At 31.7% G+C, this 22573-nt stretch overlaps 1 protein-coding gene across 1 annotated transcript; it reads right to left on the bottom strand.

The window, feature by feature from the left end:
• Positions 1-10268: 10268 nt before the first annotated feature.
• On the bottom strand, positions 10269-22573 carry LOC127720849 (atrial natriuretic peptide receptor 1-like). The gene is made up of 7 exons (XM_052227598.1): positions 22562-22573; positions 16069-16402; positions 15596-15733; positions 15174-15272; positions 12529-12620; positions 11667-11808; positions 10269-11430 (listed from the first exon to the last, which is right to left on the bottom strand). The coding sequence occupies exons 1-7, from the start codon at positions 22571-22573 to the stop codon at positions 11405-11407; spliced, it is 843 nt and encodes a 280-aa protein (XP_052083558.1). The 3' UTR covers positions 10269-11404.

The raw sequence follows: 22573 nt of genomic DNA, 5'->3' as shown, positions 1-22573 counted from the left end.
CAGAACATACCACGTTGCAATAACACAGGAAAATGACAAACAACAGTCCAAAAACTCATTAAAACACAGAATATTAGTCAAAAAGCAACCTAACAAAAAAAACTGGGGGTAATCTCTTGAGCTCTGGAAGTGGAACTTCTAAATGTCTTGAAATATCTTTAATTTGTTTTGCTTATGTTTTATTGACATAAACCTATATACCTGAAATCATCTGTTGTAATTCGTATCGTAATGTAGGCAGGATTTAACCTCGTTATAATGAGTCAAACCTTCGTCGACTTTTAAAGATATGTCAACTGAAGTAATAATGGAATTGTAATTCTGAGTGTTGAGTAATTGCATCATGAAATATGTTATGATTAACCTAAATCTTTCTTTCCTTGTCTCGAAAATGTTTCAATGTTTATAAGTTTTTTATTTACTATGACTTTTGCTTTTGATCTGATTTAAAGCGTAGTTTACAAAACGATTATACTTAGAAATGACATCCTCGTTTGTGGAATACATAAAATAATCTTCTTTCAGACTAAACATGAAGTATACACTAGATGTTTTTTTTTCTTGTGCTGATGAATTTCATTTTTTAAGCGTACGGATGTAATTTTTTTCTTAAAACAAATAAACAGAAGCTTTGTGAACCTACTTACGGTAAGCAAATACATTAATGCAGATCTAGATGTTAAAACAATTTTGATTTGAAAGAAAACTTCATTATGGAAATAGAACGACTCTCAATAGTTCTACAATTTACACATATGGTTTTAATTTTCCTCAATTAACAAACAGAATGAAACAAAAATAGATATTTTTTTATTAACTAGTCTCGTTTTGAAATACGTGTTGTCTTATTTCTACTGTAATTTTCAGTACAAACACCTTATATGGAAACCTCAGAAACTAACAAGCAACGCCAGACTCCTCCTCCAAACAAATAACAGACATAAAAAAACAAAGACAAACAATACATATAACACATTGTCCAGATAGTCTGACATTGTTCAAGTACGGAATGCGATTGGCTTAAACCAGTTGTATCTCTCCCTTTACTAATATAGGCCCACTATCATAAACCAAAACATAATGTATAAAAACATGCACAATGCAGAAAGATGATCACTTACCTGAACAAAGTAACGTAAACAGCACATAATTTGGAAACCAAAATTGCCGGCTACTACAATAAACTATCTAACGTAGTTACAGCTGTTTGTTGGATAAAAAATAATAAGAACAACAATCCTAATAATTTTGATGAAGTCTCATAATAAAAAAACTTGTTTGACATCGGTAGTATTTATTACCACATCTACTACGTTTCACCTCAATTTTCCGCAATTTGACTTATAATATAAGTTATATTTGATCCGTGACATCTATCATTATCTGTTGTGACGAAGACAAATAACGGCAAAAACATGCAATGGCAGAAACAAAACTTGATGTTTTATGTAAACACGTAAACCTAACGAAAACAATCATTTATAATGAAATTATACCAGGTTCTTTTTAGTTTGATCAGATCTTCAAAGGTTTAAATAGGTTCTAGAATTTGAAATATTTCGTTCTCGAGCATCACTGCAGAGATATTATTGGTCAAAATGCACATTAGGTGCACTAAAATATAAAATTGTTCTTATTAATGTCATTACTACAACTTGGTCGGTACCGGAAGATATCACCAGGGCAGTAGGTATTACTTTAATTTGGTACTGGCATGAAAATACGGATATTTTTTAATCAAAATTAATCAAAATTTGCTGTTATAAAATTTTGGAAATCATTTTAAATTAAGAAATATAGCTTCCTCATCCCAAGCTCTGAAAAACTTTTCCGGATTTGAATACAGGTTAGGTCATTTTGGGTTTGTCAGCTCTTCAATATTTTTATGTTAGGTTTTGTATTTTCAAATATTTCAGCCTCAATCATCACTGAAGAGACATTTATTTACAAAATGCACATCTGGTGCAGTAAAATTGGTACCGTTAATGTAATTTCATAAAATGGTATCATTCCGACATTTTTTACCAATTTATTCTAACTTGAACTTCGCATGAATTGTAGTTATCTTTTTGGTGATCAATTTCTCCTGTTTTAATCTTAATTGTATAAAGAATTGAACACATTTTTTTAACTAATCACTAAACCACTCAATGTTGATTGTATTTCTAAATTTAATCAACCACTATCATCTACATAAAACTGTTAATCTATGATCCCATACATGAATGTTTAGACGGAACAGTTGAAACAAAGGATGGAAAATTTGTCATAAAAAGCTTTTCATTTGCATTAATTGTACTTTTTCGTTATCATAAAACTCTGAATAAATCAGAATATTTAGTCCTGTTTAATTTTATAATGAAAAATAAGGTTAACTTATATTTCTGAGCTTTTTATTAATTCTGCTATCGCTGTCATATGTATGTGCACACAATGAATTCTTGCCGAAATCACCCGTTACCCGAGAAAAAGTCACAAGCAGGAATTTTTTTAAACAGACATCAAATTGAATACACAGTGAAAGTCACTGGGGATGATCTCAGGTTCTCCGGAAGGGTTAGTAGATCCTGCTTCATATTCTATCACTGATATTGTGATCAAATATCTAGCAAACAAATCTTTGCAGACGCAAAGTGTTTAACTCATTAAGAAACTATCAAGGTTCCAGTTACAATATTGAAGTTTGATAGTGATTTGTTACGATAAAAAGATAAGATAAAAACCATGTATTTTTAATTTCATTATTCCTATATTTGTTTTCTTCTTGTAAAATTACAGATCAAAGTGAATGATATAAGGAACCGACATTAACTAGATATTCCTAAAGACACACAAACAGCACTAGAAACGAAAAATGCTGCTTAATGTTCATCGTTATGAGCACTTAATTTGTTTAGTAACTGTAAGTTGCAGCGACTACTTTGTTATAAATGCAAAATGAATACATCACCCAAAAGTATAACTGATTTCAAATATCCGGTAATTTTCGACTTGGACGTTCCTTTGGTATCCTTTGCTTCACTTCAAATTCAACCAAATTCAAACTGCAATGTAATTCGAAAAGGTATGACATGCTACTCCGATCATTTGTTTTATTAATCAAATGCAATTGAATAGATACAGGAATATGTTGGATAAACTGGGTGAAAAAAAGTCAAACAAATCAAAACAGTTAATGTTTATATGAGCGCTGGTGAGTTCGTAACAGTTTCCGAGATTGAGAAAAGAAAAAAATACATAATGAATTCATGAATTTAATGGCACTGTGCAATATTCAAATAGCAGAATTAAGTTTTTCTGACAATCATTTTGTGTACCAGTGTCATGTAATAGAAGTTCCTACGTAATATAAGTTCCACTTCCACTGTAACAAATATTACAGCATTTGTTCCAAACTGAATAAAGGGTATAGGAGATGGACGAAAGATACCAGAGGGACAGTCAAACTCATAGATCGAAAACAAACTGACAACGCCATGGCCAAAAATAAAAAGACAAACAGACAAATAATAGTACAGATGACACAACATAGAAAACTAAAGACTAAGCAACACGAACCCCACCAAAAACTGGGGGTGATCTCAGGTGCCCAGGAAGGATAAGCAGATAATGTTCCACATGTGGCATAGTATATATTCCGACTGGAACAGACAATATGCCATTGATTATACAAAAGGTTCACAGGAACGTCTGTTAGTCGGATCAAATATGCGTTGACACCAGAATTCTTTTAGTTTAATTTTATAAATATATAAAATGACAAATATAATAGAAGTTTTTAAAACAAATACATGAAATAATTTAGAATCAAAAAGACGTAAAAAAACTGTTCAACGCTATCCAATAATACGTTTGTATATGTCGTTTTAGTTTTTGAGGCGTCGACAGACACTTGCGCATTTTGGATGATTGGTGGTACCTTCATCACTCTGTGGGTATTTAATATTTTATAAATAAACGACCTCGTAACATTTGACTAAGGTGAATTTCATTTTAATAATAGTAATATAACGATTGAGGCTAATGTTTTACCGTGTGCATCAACAGAGTATGCGTAACATGATAAGCATGCATCACCCGCCATGCAAATTCAGGATCAATAAAAATTGTATGATAAGAAATAAAATCAATTACCTCGTGAGTTGGGACACATGCACATAGCATTTGTCAACCAGTTTGCAGTGGTGACTTTGAAATGTGTATCAGGTCGAATTAATAGGTCTTCCGTATGTCATATTTAGAATATGTAAAGGAGAAATTACAGAATTAGGGAAGATATTTTGTTAACTTTAGAGGTTTTGCATGATTTGTGCTTCATATCAATACAAAACAAGTCGGCAAGTAGGAGAATACAATAAGTACAAATATAAAGTCGATCAAAAGGTCCAGCATTTTGATGATTTCATCTAGCAAAAAGTATTGTTTGGCAGCATTGTCGCACACGACTTAGTCTATCGCGATAGATACTATTGTAAAACGTCACATTCCAAAACACATGACTCATTAAACAATATATAAAAGGGGCAATTTAAAATCATAAATGGATGAAGATTTACTTACACCATTACAACACCAAGACAACAGTCCACGAAAAACAAACATGCAATTAAATATCAAAGAACGAACCCTCAAACAAAATCGAGGTTTTTAGGTATTTATTTGACTGTTTTTCGTAGACTGTTGTGTTGGTGTTGTTATGGTGCTTTTACTGTTAGAGATCTGATCGTTCCCGTTGTAGGCTAATCAAAATTTCCTCATTGGAAGCAGCTTCCAAAATTATAAGTGTTATTTTCATTCATAATTATGTTTATTGGTCCAAAATGTCGTTCCCACTCTAGAATCTAAAATTAAAAGACTTTTCGAAAGAAATGTGTCATTGTACTAAGTTTTGCAAATCAATTAAAATGCTAAAAACGAGACTCTTTTAAACTGAGTTTTACTGTGCGTATTGCTATGTGTTTCTTTATTCTACATTGGCTAGAGGTATAGGGGAGGGTTGAGATCTCACAAAACATGTTTAACCCGGCTGCATTTTTGCGCCTGTCCCAAGTCAGGAGCCTGTGGCCTTTGTTAATCTTGTATGTTTTTTAATTTCAGTTCATTTATATGTTTTGGAGTTTAGTGTGAGGTCCATTTTCACTGAACTAGTACACAATTTTATGTAGGGGCCAGCTGAGGACCACCTCCGGGTGCGGGGTTTTCTCGCTGCGTTGAAGACCCATTGGCGGACTTCGGCTGTTGTCTGCTCTTTGGTCGGGTTGTTGTCTCTTTGACATATTCCCCCATTTCCATTCTCAATTTTATTTACATACACTCACAATAATGTATGTACAATGTTAACAAATGCATACAGTAATGTCACGTAAATTATTTATATGTTACAGTGCATTTGTATAATTAGTGATTATGTATAATCCCTGAAATTGTGAGGGATTATTCATAACCACTAGTAACTTAAGCTTAATTTTTTAGGAATAATTCATACTCACTAGAAAAAATGTCAGGCATAATTCATGATAACTGGAAGGAAGAGACACTGATTAAAAATGTTAAATAGTTTATTCTATTAAACATCTTAAGAAACATAAATATTAAAAGGGTTAAGCATCATATTCATAATTCAAATCATTTCTTTTGTTCAAACTATATTTTAAACTTGATTGACATCTACTATTGGGGTTTGCTCTGCTTCTATGGATTTTTATAACAACATCTACATTAACAAAACCTTGTCCCTCACCTATTGAATCTGCTTTTTTTAGAACGTTGAAGAGAAATAAAGTGTTCATAAGAAACATCTGAAGTTGCCATAAAAGTGAATCAACCACCTTAATTTGATTTTTTGTCTAGAATCTGAGGCAAATTCCATGTTTCGTAGGCAATATCCTTTTCAGTCCTTTTATGAAGGATAGTCTTCTCCAAGTTGTATTCGATCTGTCAAACATGCCGTCTGTTTTTCTCTACGTTTGCTATGTTTGAATTTCTTGTTCATTACAACATATAGAACATAAAACTGATTTTCAACAATTGTTGTCGTCATTTGATTTACAACCTATTACATGCACTGTGCATATAGATTCAGTCCATGAATGTGCATTTGACTCTGATTTCTGGCAAACCATATGATTCATGGCATACATGCATACTGTTATTACTATCATTGAGAATGTTGGTATATTCATTTCAATTTAAAATACTTTTTTGTTTTTGAATTAATGAGGTTTAACACTGTACAATAACATATCACCGAAAAATCTGTTCAGTTTAGACAGGGAATGAAAACTGTCCCCTTAAACCTTTAAGGGGTAAGGAAACAGATGATTTATTTATCTATTTTTATCTTTTTATCAAACAATGCCCTCTGCATTACTGATAAACACTGAATCATATCAGGGAATTGTAAAAATAATTTTTAAAATTGTCAGTGATTACATAAAATCGCATGTAATTTTTAGGGATTATACATAATCACTATTGATTTTAGTGCTCATGCAAAATGCCAGAAATCAAAATTCTAAACTTTTGTTACGAAATATTAATCAAAGATAGAAAACTATTGAGATGAAACTGAACATCTTCAAGAGCTAAATAAAACTCACTCAAATGTTACTCAAACCAAGAATATACCTTGCAAATCCCGTTCAATTTTAATTCTAATGAATAGATTAATAGCAACTTTCCCTCCGGATTAAAATATAGAATACCATACATATAAATTATAAATATTCTTCATATTTTGACTAACATAAAAAAAGGTAAGCATTAAGGATTGTTTGAGAACTTAACATTGCAATCTAATTCACCTTCCCCATTGTGAAATCTCCATTCCTATGTAGCAACATTTCAGCAATTATTATCGTTTGAGAACTTATTTTGCGACAAGAGAGGTTAATTCGCATTTCCCATTGTGAACTTTTAATTTCTATATAATGATATTTAAGTAACGCTTGAAAATGGGGTCCATATATCCAAGTTAATATTATATCTTAGAGCTTGTGTATCCTATCATAATTTTTGAGATAGAGGGTTGCTGCTGTCAAACAAGCATTTGAACAAGGGCATCACTTCAATACTTCCATCATCATTTGGTTGAAACCGAATATCATCGATTTTTTTACTTGTAGCACCACAGGTTCCAACAGTGAAGCAGGATAAGCCAACCCTTCAAAAGGTAGCACTTTGTAAATACAGCTGTTTCACAAACCGCGCCCCATTTGGGAAGATATGTGATATTCATAGATATTTTGTTTTGTTTACGTAGTGGTTCCCAGATATGATCCGTATGTTCTATCTCATCGAGACATGAATTGGGATTGTAACCAGTATAAATACACATGGATAGCGGTCAAATTAAATTCTGAGGAAGACCCAAAGTGAAGAGAGGGTAGTACAGAACTAAAGTATAGGTTAAAACTCTCTCTGGGCATAAAAATATGTCACACAGCTTTATATTTTGACCTTTGAAAAAATTAGAAGTGCATATGAACTTTTCATTTTAGGATAATTTTTTTCGAAACTCCATACTAAAAGTGGCACAGTTTTTGCCGTAAAAGGAGTTCCTACGGGAAATTGCATTGTCTATATTCACAGAAGTGCAACTTGAAGCACCTGTGATCCTCTTATTTTAGCTTTTCCATAACTTTTCGTCCGTAGTCTGTCGTCCGTTAAATTTTACGAACATCTTCTCTGAAACTGTTTGGTCAATTGAAACCAAACTAAGCCGAATTCATCATTAGTGTATCTAGTTTACAAAATGTGTCCAATGACCTCGCCTGCGAACAGAGATGGCCGACATGGCTAAACGTGGAACATAGGGATGAAGTGCAAGTTTTTCAAATATTTTGAAACCCGCTATAAATAGAGAAAACCTTACTGTGGCAGAAATTTTCAGACTTTTGAGCTGTTCCTATTGTATATTAGGGTATAAACTCTCAGACGACATCTATTACTGTGGATTTATTTATTTTCATAGGTTCCAATTTTTGTAGATTGAGGAAAATTTGCATTTTTGTGGATATTTAATTTGGTGTTTTTGGCAAAGCATGCATGCATGCCTTTAGGAAATTTGTAATTCGTTGGACATTTAATTTCGTGGTTCCCCTGTACCCACGAAATGCACAAGAATTGGTATCCAACGAAAATTAATGAATCCACAGTAAGAGTTATTGCCCTTCAATGACAAAATTTAACATATTTTTAAATTTTTGCCTATAATCTTGAAACCTATTATAAATAGAAATAACTTTTTAAAGAACAAATGATCAGCAAAACAAATCTACAAACCTACAAATAAGTCAAATGATCTAAATCGTCAGACTTTCCTTATAAGAGTTGTTGTCCTTTAATGACGAGTTTACCAATGTTTGCCTTATATCTTAAATACTACAAAAGATAGATAAAAACTTAAAAATGCAAAATTTATCATGAGGACCAGATCTATAAATAAGTAGGATGACCGAATTTTTCAGTCGACTTGTTACTGGAGTTAATGCTCTTTAATGATAAAATTTGCCAATATTTAGTGTGTTCACCTATCATCTTGATATATAACTATAATATATAGAGAGATACATTAAATAGCTAAAATGATCAGCAAGATAAGGTATACAAATAAGTCAAATGGGTGAGATCGTTAGTCAACTCGTTATTAAAGTTCTTGCTTTTAATGAAGTTTTTTATTAAGTTTAGCGTTTTTGCCTATTTTCTTGAAATAATACAAGATAGATAAAAACTTTTAAAACAAAAATGATCAGCAAGACAAAATCTACAAACAACTCAAATTTTGCCGAAAAGTAAACAAAATCAACAAAATAGATATGTTTGTCTTGAATTCTAAAATTCTATTCTAGTCTACAATATTGAAGATGCACATAGACCTAGGTGAGCGACGCATGTTAAGAGCCTTTAGTTTAATGCATGAGGTTACTCAGATATTATTGTAAGACATGGTTCAGAGACGTATATAATTTAAGATGATAGTCTATATATTAAACAACATACATTAGTCAGAATAATTTATTTCAGAATAACCATGAAGCTTATACTGGTGACCATCGTTTGTGTTGTGCTGATAAATTTTATTTCCGAGGACTATGGATGTACGCGTCTTTCTATAACAGATCAAGAAAGGTTCTGTACCGCTACATTTAGTAATATCCGTATATATTTTCAGATATAAAAGAGATTTCGATTTTATGAATTCCTTAACTTTTACATATATTGAATATCTATAATTGTAAAAGACACTAGATAATAACTATTCAGTTGGGAAACGGAAATCTATAATACTTAGTTTTTCTCTTTTTAACATAAGGGTCGTCTTATACATTATGCATATTACTTGCACACTGCATCAATACAAGATGAATATTTCCTAAAACTATTGAATCACGGTATTTTGTTTTATTTCGGGACAAACCAGCAAGATTTAGATTAGATTAATTCGGCTATTCTGTTTAAGTGCTTTATGGCCATAACGCTCCTAATGTTTCATCGCATTAAAGCTTTCCTGAGTTTCAAATGTCTAGGTTTGAATATCCTGTTGACAAGCGCTTCCGAAGCACAAAATAATTTAAGTGTTTTTTGGGGTTTTTTTCATATACATTCTTTTTCACTGTTTCATCGTCAAGATATTGGTATATGGTTCTGATTTTATGAATTATGAATTATTCTAAATACTAAATATGTTTTTATCTCTGACAGAAAACCTAGCCGTATTTGGCACAACTTTTTGGAATTTTGGGTCATCAATGCTCTTCATCTTTAGGCCTGGCACCTTTGATAATTATTAGCTTGTCGTAATGTTCTATTGTAGTGTATATTTGTGTGTTTCTCTGTCCTTTATGTTCTTCCATTTATTTCTATTGTAGTCCTGTCATGTTATGTTGTCATTTTAATGTTATATTTAACATTGCCATTAAAGCGGGAGGTTTGGCTAATCACAAAACCAGGTTCAACCCACCATTTTTTTCTTAAAATGTCCCGTACCAAGTCAGGAAAATGGCCATTGTTATATTATAGTTCGTTTCTGTGTGTGTTACATTTTAATGTTGTGTTTCTCCTCTTATATTTAATGTGTTTCCCTCAGTTTTAGTTTGTAACCCGGATTTGTTTTTTTCTCAATCGATTTATGAATTTCGAACAGCGGTATACTACTGTTGCCTTTATTTATCAATGATTATGAATAATTTATTATTATATAAATCTAAATCATACAAAGCACTTAACATTTCTGCAACACTGCAAAGAATATATAGTTTATCCTGCCGTTTACACTCCATTTCAAATATTTCTTGAAATTTTTATTTGACAATGAAAATAGTAATGACAGGTTTTGATGTTTGTTTCATGTTTGTGTCAAGTAACATTCTTTGGAACAGATACCAATGCAAGAAAAAAATTGTTGATGTTTTAATGTTTTAATTTAAAAGTTTGAGCTTCCAAATCAAAATTAATAAGTCTGAAATGTACTAACTTATATCGTATTTCTCAGTAACTGCCAGTCCTCTTAGATCGGTACTTTGTGTCTTTTGTATCCTTTGTTTTGTGCGTAGATAGTACCTATTGAATTATTCAAGCCTTTTGCCATATATGTGTGTTGTTACAACACTGTTCAATATAAGGGGAAGGTTTGATCGCTCAAAAATATGTTTAACCCCACCACAAAAACCAAAAGTGGTTGTCTGTAATTGCCGTCTGTCACGATTGTTTTTCATTTTATGTTATTGCTTAAATCAGTTTTCTCTGTTGTAATGATTCCGATTTTTTCCGATTTCGATTCCTCGAAAAAAGCAGACATAAAAGGAATGTGTTAACATAAAGGGATGTGAAATCCAGTCATTTGTTTCAATTTAAAAACAGTATCTGGCAGAAATTTGTTAACTGGATTCTTAAGGTGGTACCTAACACTACAGGGAGATAACTCTGTAAAAATCAGCTAAACGTTTTAATTACGTTGTATTGTTAAAGAAATATTAAGCTTCGCAATGATCAAAATTAGCGTTTGTCAAACTGCTATATAACCAACGAAATTTTTCTGATAAAGTGGTTGGTTCAAATTTTTTGAAATTTTTATATTTTTGTCAAAGGGTCAAAGTTAACATTTTGTCAAAATTTTATGAAAATTAAACGAGCCAAATTGATATAAGTCAAGGTGTTGGGTACCACCTTAATGCACAATTGGAATCATAAGATTTATTGATTGTTGTTTGTTCTCCGTCCAGTGAAAACTTTTTATGCATATTCAGGACGACACAACATATAAAAATTCCGTTTTAACAATACACCAAAACATTTATTTATCATCTATTAATATACATGATGATATAATCCAATATGAATTAAATTATAATCTTCATTTCACCGAGTGCAGCAGATCTTTCTCTGTTATAAAACGGATGTTTCTTCAGTTTGGGAAATAAGACTTCAAAGCTGGAATGAGATTTTGTAATGCTCTTTAATAAAAAAAAAAAAAAAACTTCAAAATATAATATATTGATGGACTAACGATCGTTACGAAACATGAATTCATATTTAACCAAATAAATTACAACAGAATCCAAATAAAAATAGAATTTTGCCCCATATTTAAAAGTATTTACAGTAAGAATCAATGTCAGTTTTCTACATCATATATAAATAATGAGGTTAAATAATACAAAATTTACCCCCTGATGTTTCTGTGCAACAAGATTCGTCTTCTGTCTCTGAACTGCTGGAGTGTTCTGACGCCCGTCTGTTCAAACCATCAACATTCCGTAACCAATATGTCCTACCTGTCATTCCAGGAAAAGCGTTAAGAATTTCTCTCTGAAAGAATACTGTGATGTATATTATAAAATTGAAAACAAGTGAATTAGGTTTTACACACAGATTAATATATAGTTCATTTTTTAAAAGAAATGTTTATGCTGTAAAATATTATAGAAACCCTCAACTCGGCGAAGGAAATACCGCTGAAACTATTCATCGTTGCCTCTTCTGTTAAGCCAAAACGGGACGCTCATAAATATATGTTATTATTATATTCTATTGTATTACCAGAAAAGCGACAATGATGCACTAAATGATTCAAATAACTATGTAATTGATTCAGACAATTCAAGTTAACTTATTTATTTTTTCATTAAAGTTTTTTCAGTTGACATTTTTCCACTTATTTACTTCTCGATAAGTATAGTACACCCAATTAAAAGTAAATAAAAGTATGGACAAATAGTTAATTCTTATAAAGAACTTTTATAGCTTGCCAAGCGGTATGGGTTTTGCTCATTGTTAAAGGCCGAATGGTGACCTATAGTTTCTAACTTCTACTTCTAACGTCATTTGGTCTCTGGTGGAGATTTTTCTCATTGGCAATCATGCCAAATCTTCTTTTTATATAAAGACAGAGAATTTATAATGATTATTGTGTCCATCCGTTTGTCAATATCGATGTATAATAGGATCGGAGAGCGGGGTTTAGATTTGTGATATCTGCTGACAGTCTAATTTCATCCCTATATACTCATGTGAACTCATCTTACTTACCCTGACTACATCATTTTCTCTTTCTTCCATGTCAAATCCACCGATAGCGAGGAGTAGATCTCGTGTAGCTTGGCTTATCTGTATCCTATTTGCTTAAAAACATAAAACAATTAATTAAACTAACTGCAATATACAGATATTGGGGATTATCTGATGAAGATATTTCCTCAGAAATAAATAAAATCTTAGACCTCCACAAAACCATTATATTGTATTCTTATTCGTGACCTCTTGTTACTATAATAAATTACTTTGGAAAGACTAAAAATCAAAATTACAGATTTAAGGCATGGAAATGTATGGTGATCTAAACAGGGAAGATTTCAATAAGACTATTTTATATGAAGGTTGCGGAATATTGTATTTTCGAGTTTTTCCCTGCGAATAAAAAGCTTATCGAAATAGTGAGTTTTGATTAATTTTAGTAGTTCAGCATTTCTAGTCCGTTCCACCTATTTCACAATCCTTCTTTAACCATATATATATTTGTGTACAGACGAAGTATAATCTATTGTCAGATATCGCACATTACTCTAAGCTTGCCTAGCATGCTTTGTTTTTTTTTACATTAAAAGTTTAGTGAAGATGAGTTTAGATGAATATAAGCAGACAATATCATATATTTCGTATATATGTATACGAAAATACCGAATAAGGCAAAATCAAAAGCTCAAACACATCAAACGAATTGAAAACAACTGTCATATTCCTGACTTGGTACAGGAATTTCCTTATGTAGAAAATTGTGGATTAAACCTGGTTTTATAGCTAATTAAACCTCTCAGTTGTATGACAGTCGAATAAAATTCCATTATATTGACAATAATATTTGAGCAAAATAAACAAACATAATAGGTAAAAATGTCAAAAATTGGGGTACAGCAGTCAACATTGTGTTATAATCTTCATAACTATGAAAACAAACAACTATGTCAACAAAGAAAAACAAAATGACATGTAGACACTCCATAGAGAAAGCACATAAGTACAAATGAAAGTCAAGAATACATAAAATAACCATAGCACAATAACACAATAGCGGAATATATAGATACCGAGCCACGCGGAAAGGATATTACCAAAAATGGACTAAACAGCAAAGGTTAAAACTATACAAAGACAAATAAAAAGAACACTACAACACGTAATTAAGATGATAAACAACCTCAGTACCTGGAACCTATACTTCAAGACCATCATGTATTATTTGTGCAGTTGATACTGAATATTTATCAACAAGACCTTGTTGATACTGAATATTTATCAACAAGGTCTTGGTATCTTCCGATGAACTTTTAAAGAAAAAGGACGAGACGTTCTTTGGCATAACCCTGGTTCATCAACTTTCTGCTTAGACACTGGTGACGTTTTATAAAGTCTAAGTAGCAGCGGCTAGCTCTTGAATACCCAAAGAGTTGGGAAATGTACATCCCATATGCAGGTGAATGTGGTATGTTGTTGATAAGGTGGGGGGAATTTATAATTTCAAAATTAAACTCGTCTCGTTTTTCATAGATTCTCTTATTTTTACAATATATATTTGATGCACATACGAAATCAAAATTATTGTCAGCTACCACACACTACACTTTTAAACAGATAATGCGTTCCTACGTTATTCTATTTAAAACGAGACATACTTTCCTAATTGATTACATTTCAATCCATTCATTATTTTTAGCAAACCATATATATCCATCACGTATTTCAAAATTATATGGATCACGCGAATATTTTTTCATGTTATAACATTTTATATAAACATTTCGTACATGATTCCATAATCAATTAGACCTATATGTACCATGGGGTTCAATTGTGAAGGAGACCTAAACTTCCAACTGTTTCCATTATAAACAGAAATTAAGTTACCAAAGTGATTAGAAAACAAAAACATAAGAATCATTCCTATGTGGTTTCATTTTGAAAGAGAAATACCTATTCCAAGGGATTCCAATATAAACATTCTTTTCACACGTGTTTCCATTATAAAAGAGAAAAATATTTCCCACGTCAATTTTAAACATGACATACTTTGAAAATGATTATATTGGTATCCAAACACGTTTCAAAAGTTTTTTAGTTTTGAACGACACATACCTATCTCATGTGATTCCTTGAAAAAAGAAAATTACCTTTCCCCCATGATTTCATAATTTAAGATTGTTAACTTTCCATCTTCTAGTAAACGAAACTCTCATTTCCCAAGTGATTCCATTTTCAAAACGATACACTTCAATCGTACGGTTTAATTTTGAAGAAGACATTCCTTCCTCAAGTGAATTCATAATAAACGATACATAGCTTTCCCACATGATTACATTTTGGATGGTCCATATTTTTCCAATTTGAATCAATTTAAAACGAGGCTTACCTTTTGCCATGAGATTCCATTTAAAATGGAAGATTTTTTACCTTTCCGATGTGTTTATTGTTTAAACTCCACTTATTCCATTATAAAAGAGACATACCAATTCAGTGTTGTTCCTCTTGAAAGGAATTCACCTTTCTTTGTCACGCGTTTCAACTTAAAATGAGACATATCATACCCGCGTAATTCTATTTTAAAACGATGCAAACCCTTCACGTGATTCATTTTTAACGAATTAAATTTTCCATGTGACTCCATTAAAAATAAGACATACCTTTCCCGCGTGATTCCATCTTTGACGCAATACGGACTGTTTCCCCAAATAAACAGAACCGTGGCATTTTTGTTCCAATAACTCCAGCAACAGTAGGACCTACAAAATATATGATTGTGTTTTTAAATAATCTTAATGGACGAGTCGAGCAGTAACCTTAGTTCAAGTAGAAATTGCAAATTTGTAAACTGATTATAGAATATTTGCATTACATAAATTATATAAATCATGTCTAACAATCGATCAGTTTTATTTATGTGTCAGTTTTACTCAGAGAGGTCCTTCAGAGGATATGTAAACGTAGTGTTTTATTGATTGTTATTCCAAATCAAGACAGAACGATTTGCAGTTATGTAAACATCCCTTCGACCTTTTAATGAAGTCATTTATCGATTATATTGGATCTTAAAATGGTGCAATACCTGAATGTATGCCTATCCGTATCTTTAGTCTTATACCAGGCAGATGTGATATTTCAATTCTCTTGACATTTCTCAGAAGATCTAAAGACATTGTGGCAATTTCTGATGCGTGCCGTTTACCATTACGCTTTGGTACACCTAAATAGAAATTGAAATGATACGCATAAATTTAAAAATGATAGCATAGCCTCATTTGAAACTACTGGCTATGATTGCAATTATTTTTTGAAAACAAGTAATTAGCATAATTGGAAATGATAAATCAATGTTTTAAATAATAAGTATGTGTGTTAAATAAATACGACAATGTTCATACCAAATGCAAAAATTAAAAATGTATATTTATATATAAAAAACAAAAATGTGCATGAATATTACAGAGTACATACCAGACACAATAACTTTAAAAATGATATTTTCAATGAACTAAAACAATAAAAGGATGTTTTAGATAAATACAACAATGTTCATACCAGACACGACCATGTACGCATCTCCTATAGTTTCTACTTTGTAAACGTCATGTACGTCAATCCTCTCATCAAAGGTTGTGTAGACATTACCGAGCAGATCAATAACTTGAAGTGGTGAACTCTGTGCGCATATTGCTGTGAACCCTACAATGTCACTAAGGAATATGGTTGATTCATTGTATTGTTCGGCATCTACTTGTTCACGTCTTTTCAGCATCTCTGCTATAGACTTCGGTAACATCTGGTAAAGTAGCATGTCTGTGCGTTGTTTTTCTTTGTTAAGAGCTTTCGTGCTATATTGAATAAATGTATCAAATTTAAAGAATATATTTTTCTAAATTAATTTACGTAAATGATAATACTGATACATATAAGTAAATTCATTTCACATCGCCTATTTAAGTCAATCATTTGTTATTTAGGCACGTGTTATTGTCTAAATTGTAGAACCGAATATGTATGATTTAAAGTAACATTGTATATGTGAACGGAAAATTTGATAACATTCATAAATAAAAGCAGTCTTTTAATACGGACTAAAATGTCTAAAAAGACAATGTGTCCTTATTTTCACTATTTGGATGTTTTTTTTTAAACTGAAATGGCTCATTTAAGATCAGACTTAGAAGTTTGGTAAATTGTCTATCTTTTTCTCTAATAAAACGTTTAAATAATAGCAATAATATTACACGGCACTATTGGTTATATTTTCAAGTTCCCTTGACCATATGATACGCAAATGTTCAATTTAATAGACCAAACATATTGTCTGTATATATTACAAATTGATTCTGCCAACAGAAAATGAAAGAAATATGTTTTTTTGAAGAGTGTCAGAGAATATCCTAACCTAAAATAGAAAACTATTGTTAAACAGCAAAAATGAAATCTATAAATCATAGATAACATTGCATTTAACTGGTTTATTTTGACATCGTACATATATTGGAAAAATAACACGCATTCTTTTTATTTAGAGGAATTTATTTTTAAGCATTAATTAAGGGCATCATATTTGTCTGGTTCTATATCATGTGGTTTGCTTCAAGTTCCTTTTTGGTGGGTTTCGGGATCTTCGATCTTTAGTTGTTTGAGTAGTTTTGTGAACTGTTGTCCAGGGTGTTGTCTACTTTTTCTTCGACTTTTTAGATTGCGCCCTTGGTATTTTAGCATGGATATGAATTCATACTTGGTTGTTCAATCTTAGTATGCATGTTTTGAGGGTAAAAATGTCAATGAGAAAATAACCTTACAAAACAAAAACAAAATAAAACGCCATCTACAGATCAACATACGATCTTCGACAATCGACAATATACAAGTAGGAAGGATCTTAAAAAACCCGAGTCAAGAAAATTATTGCATAAATGATCCATTAAGAGGCTATCAAAGATCTACCATCGTTACCAAAATCTCCAGATCACTAAATTCAAATTTGACTAAAAACATTTACGAAGCCTCTGATCAAGAAATTAATTGGGAATGTAAAGGAATCGCTAATCTCAATCCGTAAAATGACGATATGTGCTTATCGGAACGTACAATAAATATTCCTTAATAAAAGCCCAAATCCTTTATAATGTCGATTAAATAAACAGTAAAAACACTGGTACATTTCAAACAATAATAAATAAAACAATATCAATGTATGTCTGCAGTCCTGATAGCTCAACGTACCATATCTGCTAACATGAAATTGCGTCATCCTAAACACTTACATCGAAAATTTCTGCATTAGTACTTGACAAACAGTAAAATAATAAAGAGTATAGCAATGAAGGATCTTATACAATGCCAAACGTAGATACAGTTTTCAATGATGATAAGATTTAAGAAATGCGTGCCTTGTATTAAAAAATAAAAAAGAGAATGAATACCTTAAAATACCAGATACAACGATTGATTTAAAAACAGATACCGATAACCTTTAACAAAAGCGTTACTATGCCCAAAAAAATCTAAAGAGCACTTCATACACTTGCTTTCTTAATATCTATCTTCGTTTTTCGATCCGGTTCTTCTCTTTAAACAAGTGTTAATATTTAAGTATTTACCTATTTGCTATGGATATGGAATACTTCTGGATATCGGACGTTAAACTGTAAACTGCAAAAACAACTAATGGGCAAACAATAAGGATTACCCCAAAGACAATACATATCGTTATAACGCTTTTAAGTTCTTCTTGGGACTCCTTTGCTAAACTTTTATCAATTGTTAGTGCCAGAGCATTTTGTGTCCGAGTTAAGACACCTTGGTAGATAGTCATGTTATCAAACCATAGCTCCGCTTCTTTGATGGACGCAGATTCTCGTGAATAGTTATTTGCCTTTATTCTGTTTCGGAATTCTTCAATACGTTCGCTTACATTTGGATTTTTTGCTAATTCTGCATTGTAAATGTCGAAGGCTATTTGCGAATAAAACCGCGCTGATTCAAAAGTTACATTAGCTCTGTCTTGATTTTCAATGAATAAAAGATACTTTTCTCGAGATGCAAATCCACCAGTGGCATAAAATGAGACACCTAAAGCGCGTTCTCTCCCAAACAACTCACTGGCTACAATGATTTCCTGATAGGCTACAACGTCTTTCCATACGGAACCTGTGCTAGATTCACTCACTGAGTCGTAAAGCCATTTAAGCAAAACAAGAATAATATTTGAGTAAAAATTCAACTCGGCTTCTACGGACTGATTGTATACGTCTAACTGATACCTGTGTTTATTTAGATACGACAGAAACCTTTCTGGTGTTTCCATATCCGATATGATGTCATCCCCCTTCGGCCAGTTGGATAAATTTTGAACTGCTAGGTCAGTATCTGGATAACGCTGAAGCAAGAAATCTTTTGTTTCTGGTTTGATGTTGCTTACATATAAAGCGCTCATATCGCGCTCAAACTGAATAGAACGCAACAATGCGCCTAACTCTATGCTAAAGACAAGTAATTGACGGACGTTAGATGAACTTATGTAATTACCGACAGCTATAGCAAATGTATTAGCTGTCATTCCTGTGATGACTAGCACGGGCAACATTACTACTGATAACATCTTTATCATCTGTTTACGCTTTCCAGCGTCCGTGATTGGATTTCCTGCAAGAACATAATCATGTTTGCATGAGTACTGCGGGATTAATAATTGCGATTTTAGTCAAATCTGCATAAAGATGTATGTATTAGATATCAAAATGCAAGTTCTTATCATTACGACGCTCGCATTAATTAAAAACCTCGCAATATTTTTTTGAATTTCCAGTATGTAAGTGTTGCAGTTGTTATGTATTTTTATGTTTAAGACGGAATGAAATCAATGTTTCAGTATAGCAATTTTTATACAAATTTGACAGAAACATATTCAAGAAATAAATAAAAAGTGTAAAATGAATTCTAGTATATATCAGCATTTAGCCTCACTGTTGATGTAATTGTTACGTTTATTTTATTCAAATTGATGATGAAAATTTAAAAAGAAGAGGTACAATTAAGACCATTTTCCAAAACTGGAATAGCAAAAAACGAAATTTCTTCAATCCATTAAAAAATATGTAGTGCGCAAATTCCTGATGTGATGTTACAATGAAATTAAAAATTGACATATTGGACTTCAAGTAGCAATTTTCACCTAGTTTGTGGAAAAGCAATGAGACACGAAAAACCCAAAAATATAGTTTACTCTCGTTAAAACGTCTTTGAATTGTACATCTTTTAGTGTAAGGTTGTGACTCATTTTTTAAATATTGATATTTCAAAAAAAAATTACGTTGGCTTGTTTTGCAGTTTTGGACCAAATGCTAGAAAAGACAAGCTGCACTTTATGCCAAATATGACCTTACATTTCAACTAAATCATAAAACTTCAAAATGTTCATAATTTGGTTCTTAAATGGATGTTTTTCAAAAGCCTTACTACTAGTCTAAACGTCTAAACAAGTTTTTTCATTAGAGAACATTCTATCTGTTTATGTAGTTCATACGTGTTTCTCGTTTCTCGTTTTTATATAGATTAGACCGTTGGTTTTTCCGTTTGAATGGTTTTACACTAGTAATTTTTATGGGCCCTTTATAGCTTGCTGTTCGGTGTGAGCCAATGCACCGTGTTGAAGGCCGTACCTTGACCTATAATGGTTTACTTTTATAAATTGTAACTTGGATATATTGTCAAAAAACGAAGATTTTGTGCATTTTTTTTACCTAAAAGCTTGAGGAAACCCATGGCCCAACCTAGCATCCAAAATGATCTGAAGCCAAAAGTAGTAAATAATGATATTGAATCCTAAGGCACAAAAACTTTGTGCATCATGGGTGGCAGCCAAAGTAAATTATATTAAAACTATTAATAATTAATGAAAATTTTACCCAAACTGACGTTACAACACAAATAATGCATACTTACGGGGTCATTTCTTCGTCATTTGTAATGTGATGTGCCACAAAGAAGTTTTTTTTGTATTAATAGTTATCTCACAACTATTTTTAAGCGACATTTGTAGTATTTTGGCCTGATTAAAAAAAAACATCAAATTCTAAGGGCCATTTTTGACCTTTCGTGAGCTTGCATATATGACAAAATTCAAAATAAAGATGCTGATGACTGGCATATTAAGTAAACTAATGAAAGACTTTATTGGATAGATTTATCATTATTTTTCATTTTATTAAATCAAGGGGCAAAAGGTGGGGTTACCATACCTTCTATATTAGGCTAAGTAAAGCAGTTATTTTGGAGTGTGGCCAATCATATATAACAAAATCATCAAATTTGGAGGAGGAGTCACGTGGAAAATATTTAACTATATTATAACATGCCAACTTACACATTATGGTATCGTTAAAAAGGTTGTGTTTTTATTTTAATCGAATCGATATTGATTCTTTACTTCAAATTCACTTTCTTTATTCATGCTTACTAAAAGAGTAAAACATATTTTATAGTGTTGCAAGTTCAGTGTGATGAATAGGAAATAAACTCAAATGTTGATTTCTACTACGAATAATTTCGTTGTTCATATGATGGTGCATTAAGAAGTATAAATTCTATACATACCTCTGCAGAGAATATCGCATTTGGTTGGTGTCTGTCTGACATTCAGCATATCCATAATGGCCACGTTCAGTTCCGACGGGGACTGTGATAGTATTGATGCCTTAGAATTTGATCTTCCAACAATGCCTTCAGCATCGGAAGGGTGAACTCTTTTACATGAATTCATTTTTTATATGGATTGGTAAATCTGGAGAAAAAAATCATTTGAGAAAAACAAAATATTTTGCTCTGTATAATTGACCTTGGAGTCGCTGTCTATAGTCTACGATGTATATTAAAATGAATGATAAATTGTATTCGTACATGCCATATATATGACCAACAGAGTATTAATAGTCTGTTTAAAATTGTAAGCCTCGTGTACATTCGATTTGTGGACTTGCAGCTAATACGTCAAAGAGCACGTGCCTAATCAAAGTAAGATATCTCATCAGCGGTAATCATTGTTTCTTCATGCTATTTTGGAAAATTCGCCTTTTCGGAATGGGCAGCATTTGGGCAATATTTGTTAGAGTGTACACCAAAACGTGATGATTGATAAACTACGTCCACCAAAATGTTATGATTATGTTTACAACATCCTCCAAGACATGATGGTAAACAAAATCAACCAGGACGTGGTGATGGGTTGACTAACATCTTTCTCAATAAGGATTTTCAGACAATTACGCAATTATTAAAAAGTTAAAATTTTGGAGTAAAAACAAAGATATTATTAGAATTCATTAAATGTTTAGATTTCGAGTAAATGTCAGTAATAAAATTTCAAAGTAATCTCTTTGATTTAAACTTTTACATAACGTGTCAGTAGATCCATCGAACTAAAGAGTCCTGACGGAAAGCGCACGGAAACTCACTAGATATAAGCGAAACAACATTTATTATTTACTAATGAAATTGAACAAACTATGACAAATTAAAATACATATAATTAATTCTAAAACGCTTGGTATAAATGAGTGATGTCTCAACATTATATATATATATATATATATATTCATTTACTAACACAGGCTCAATAATACTGCTGGTGTACTGTTAGTCCCAGATTGTATTATCAGCTCGGTGATCAGTACTTCGGTACTGGCATGATTCATAACAAATTTCCCCGTTGATGAATTACGTATATTACGAAGATACTAACGTTCCAACTCTCTCTTGAAAAGTTTAATTTAAATGAATTTGAATATTTTTGTTATATCACTTTTTGGTCATATAGCTCCTAATGTTTTACAAATGTTTAGATTTGAGCGTTCCTTGTGAAGGTAAATCTAGAAAAGCGCTTCGGACGCAATGAATTTTTAAAGTGTTGTTTTTATATTATAGATCATTTATCTTTACCTGTTTAGAATGTACTATACTTATTATGAGTCTAACTAATCAAATACAATACTTAAGTTCTGTTTTTTTTTCTCGTATTTGGTGTAGATAAATAACAACTCACCTCTTCTACCAT

This window comes from Mytilus californianus, unplaced genomic scaffold, assembly GCF_021869535.1.
Source record: "Mytilus californianus isolate M0D057914Y unplaced genomic scaffold, xbMytCali1.0.p SCAF_11, whole genome shotgun sequence".
In the NCBI taxonomy this organism is placed as follows: domain Eukaryota; kingdom Metazoa; phylum Mollusca; class Bivalvia; order Mytilida; family Mytilidae; genus Mytilus; species Mytilus californianus.
Note: the sequence above shows the minus strand (reverse complement) of the source record. Positions and strands in the feature narration are given on the sequence as shown.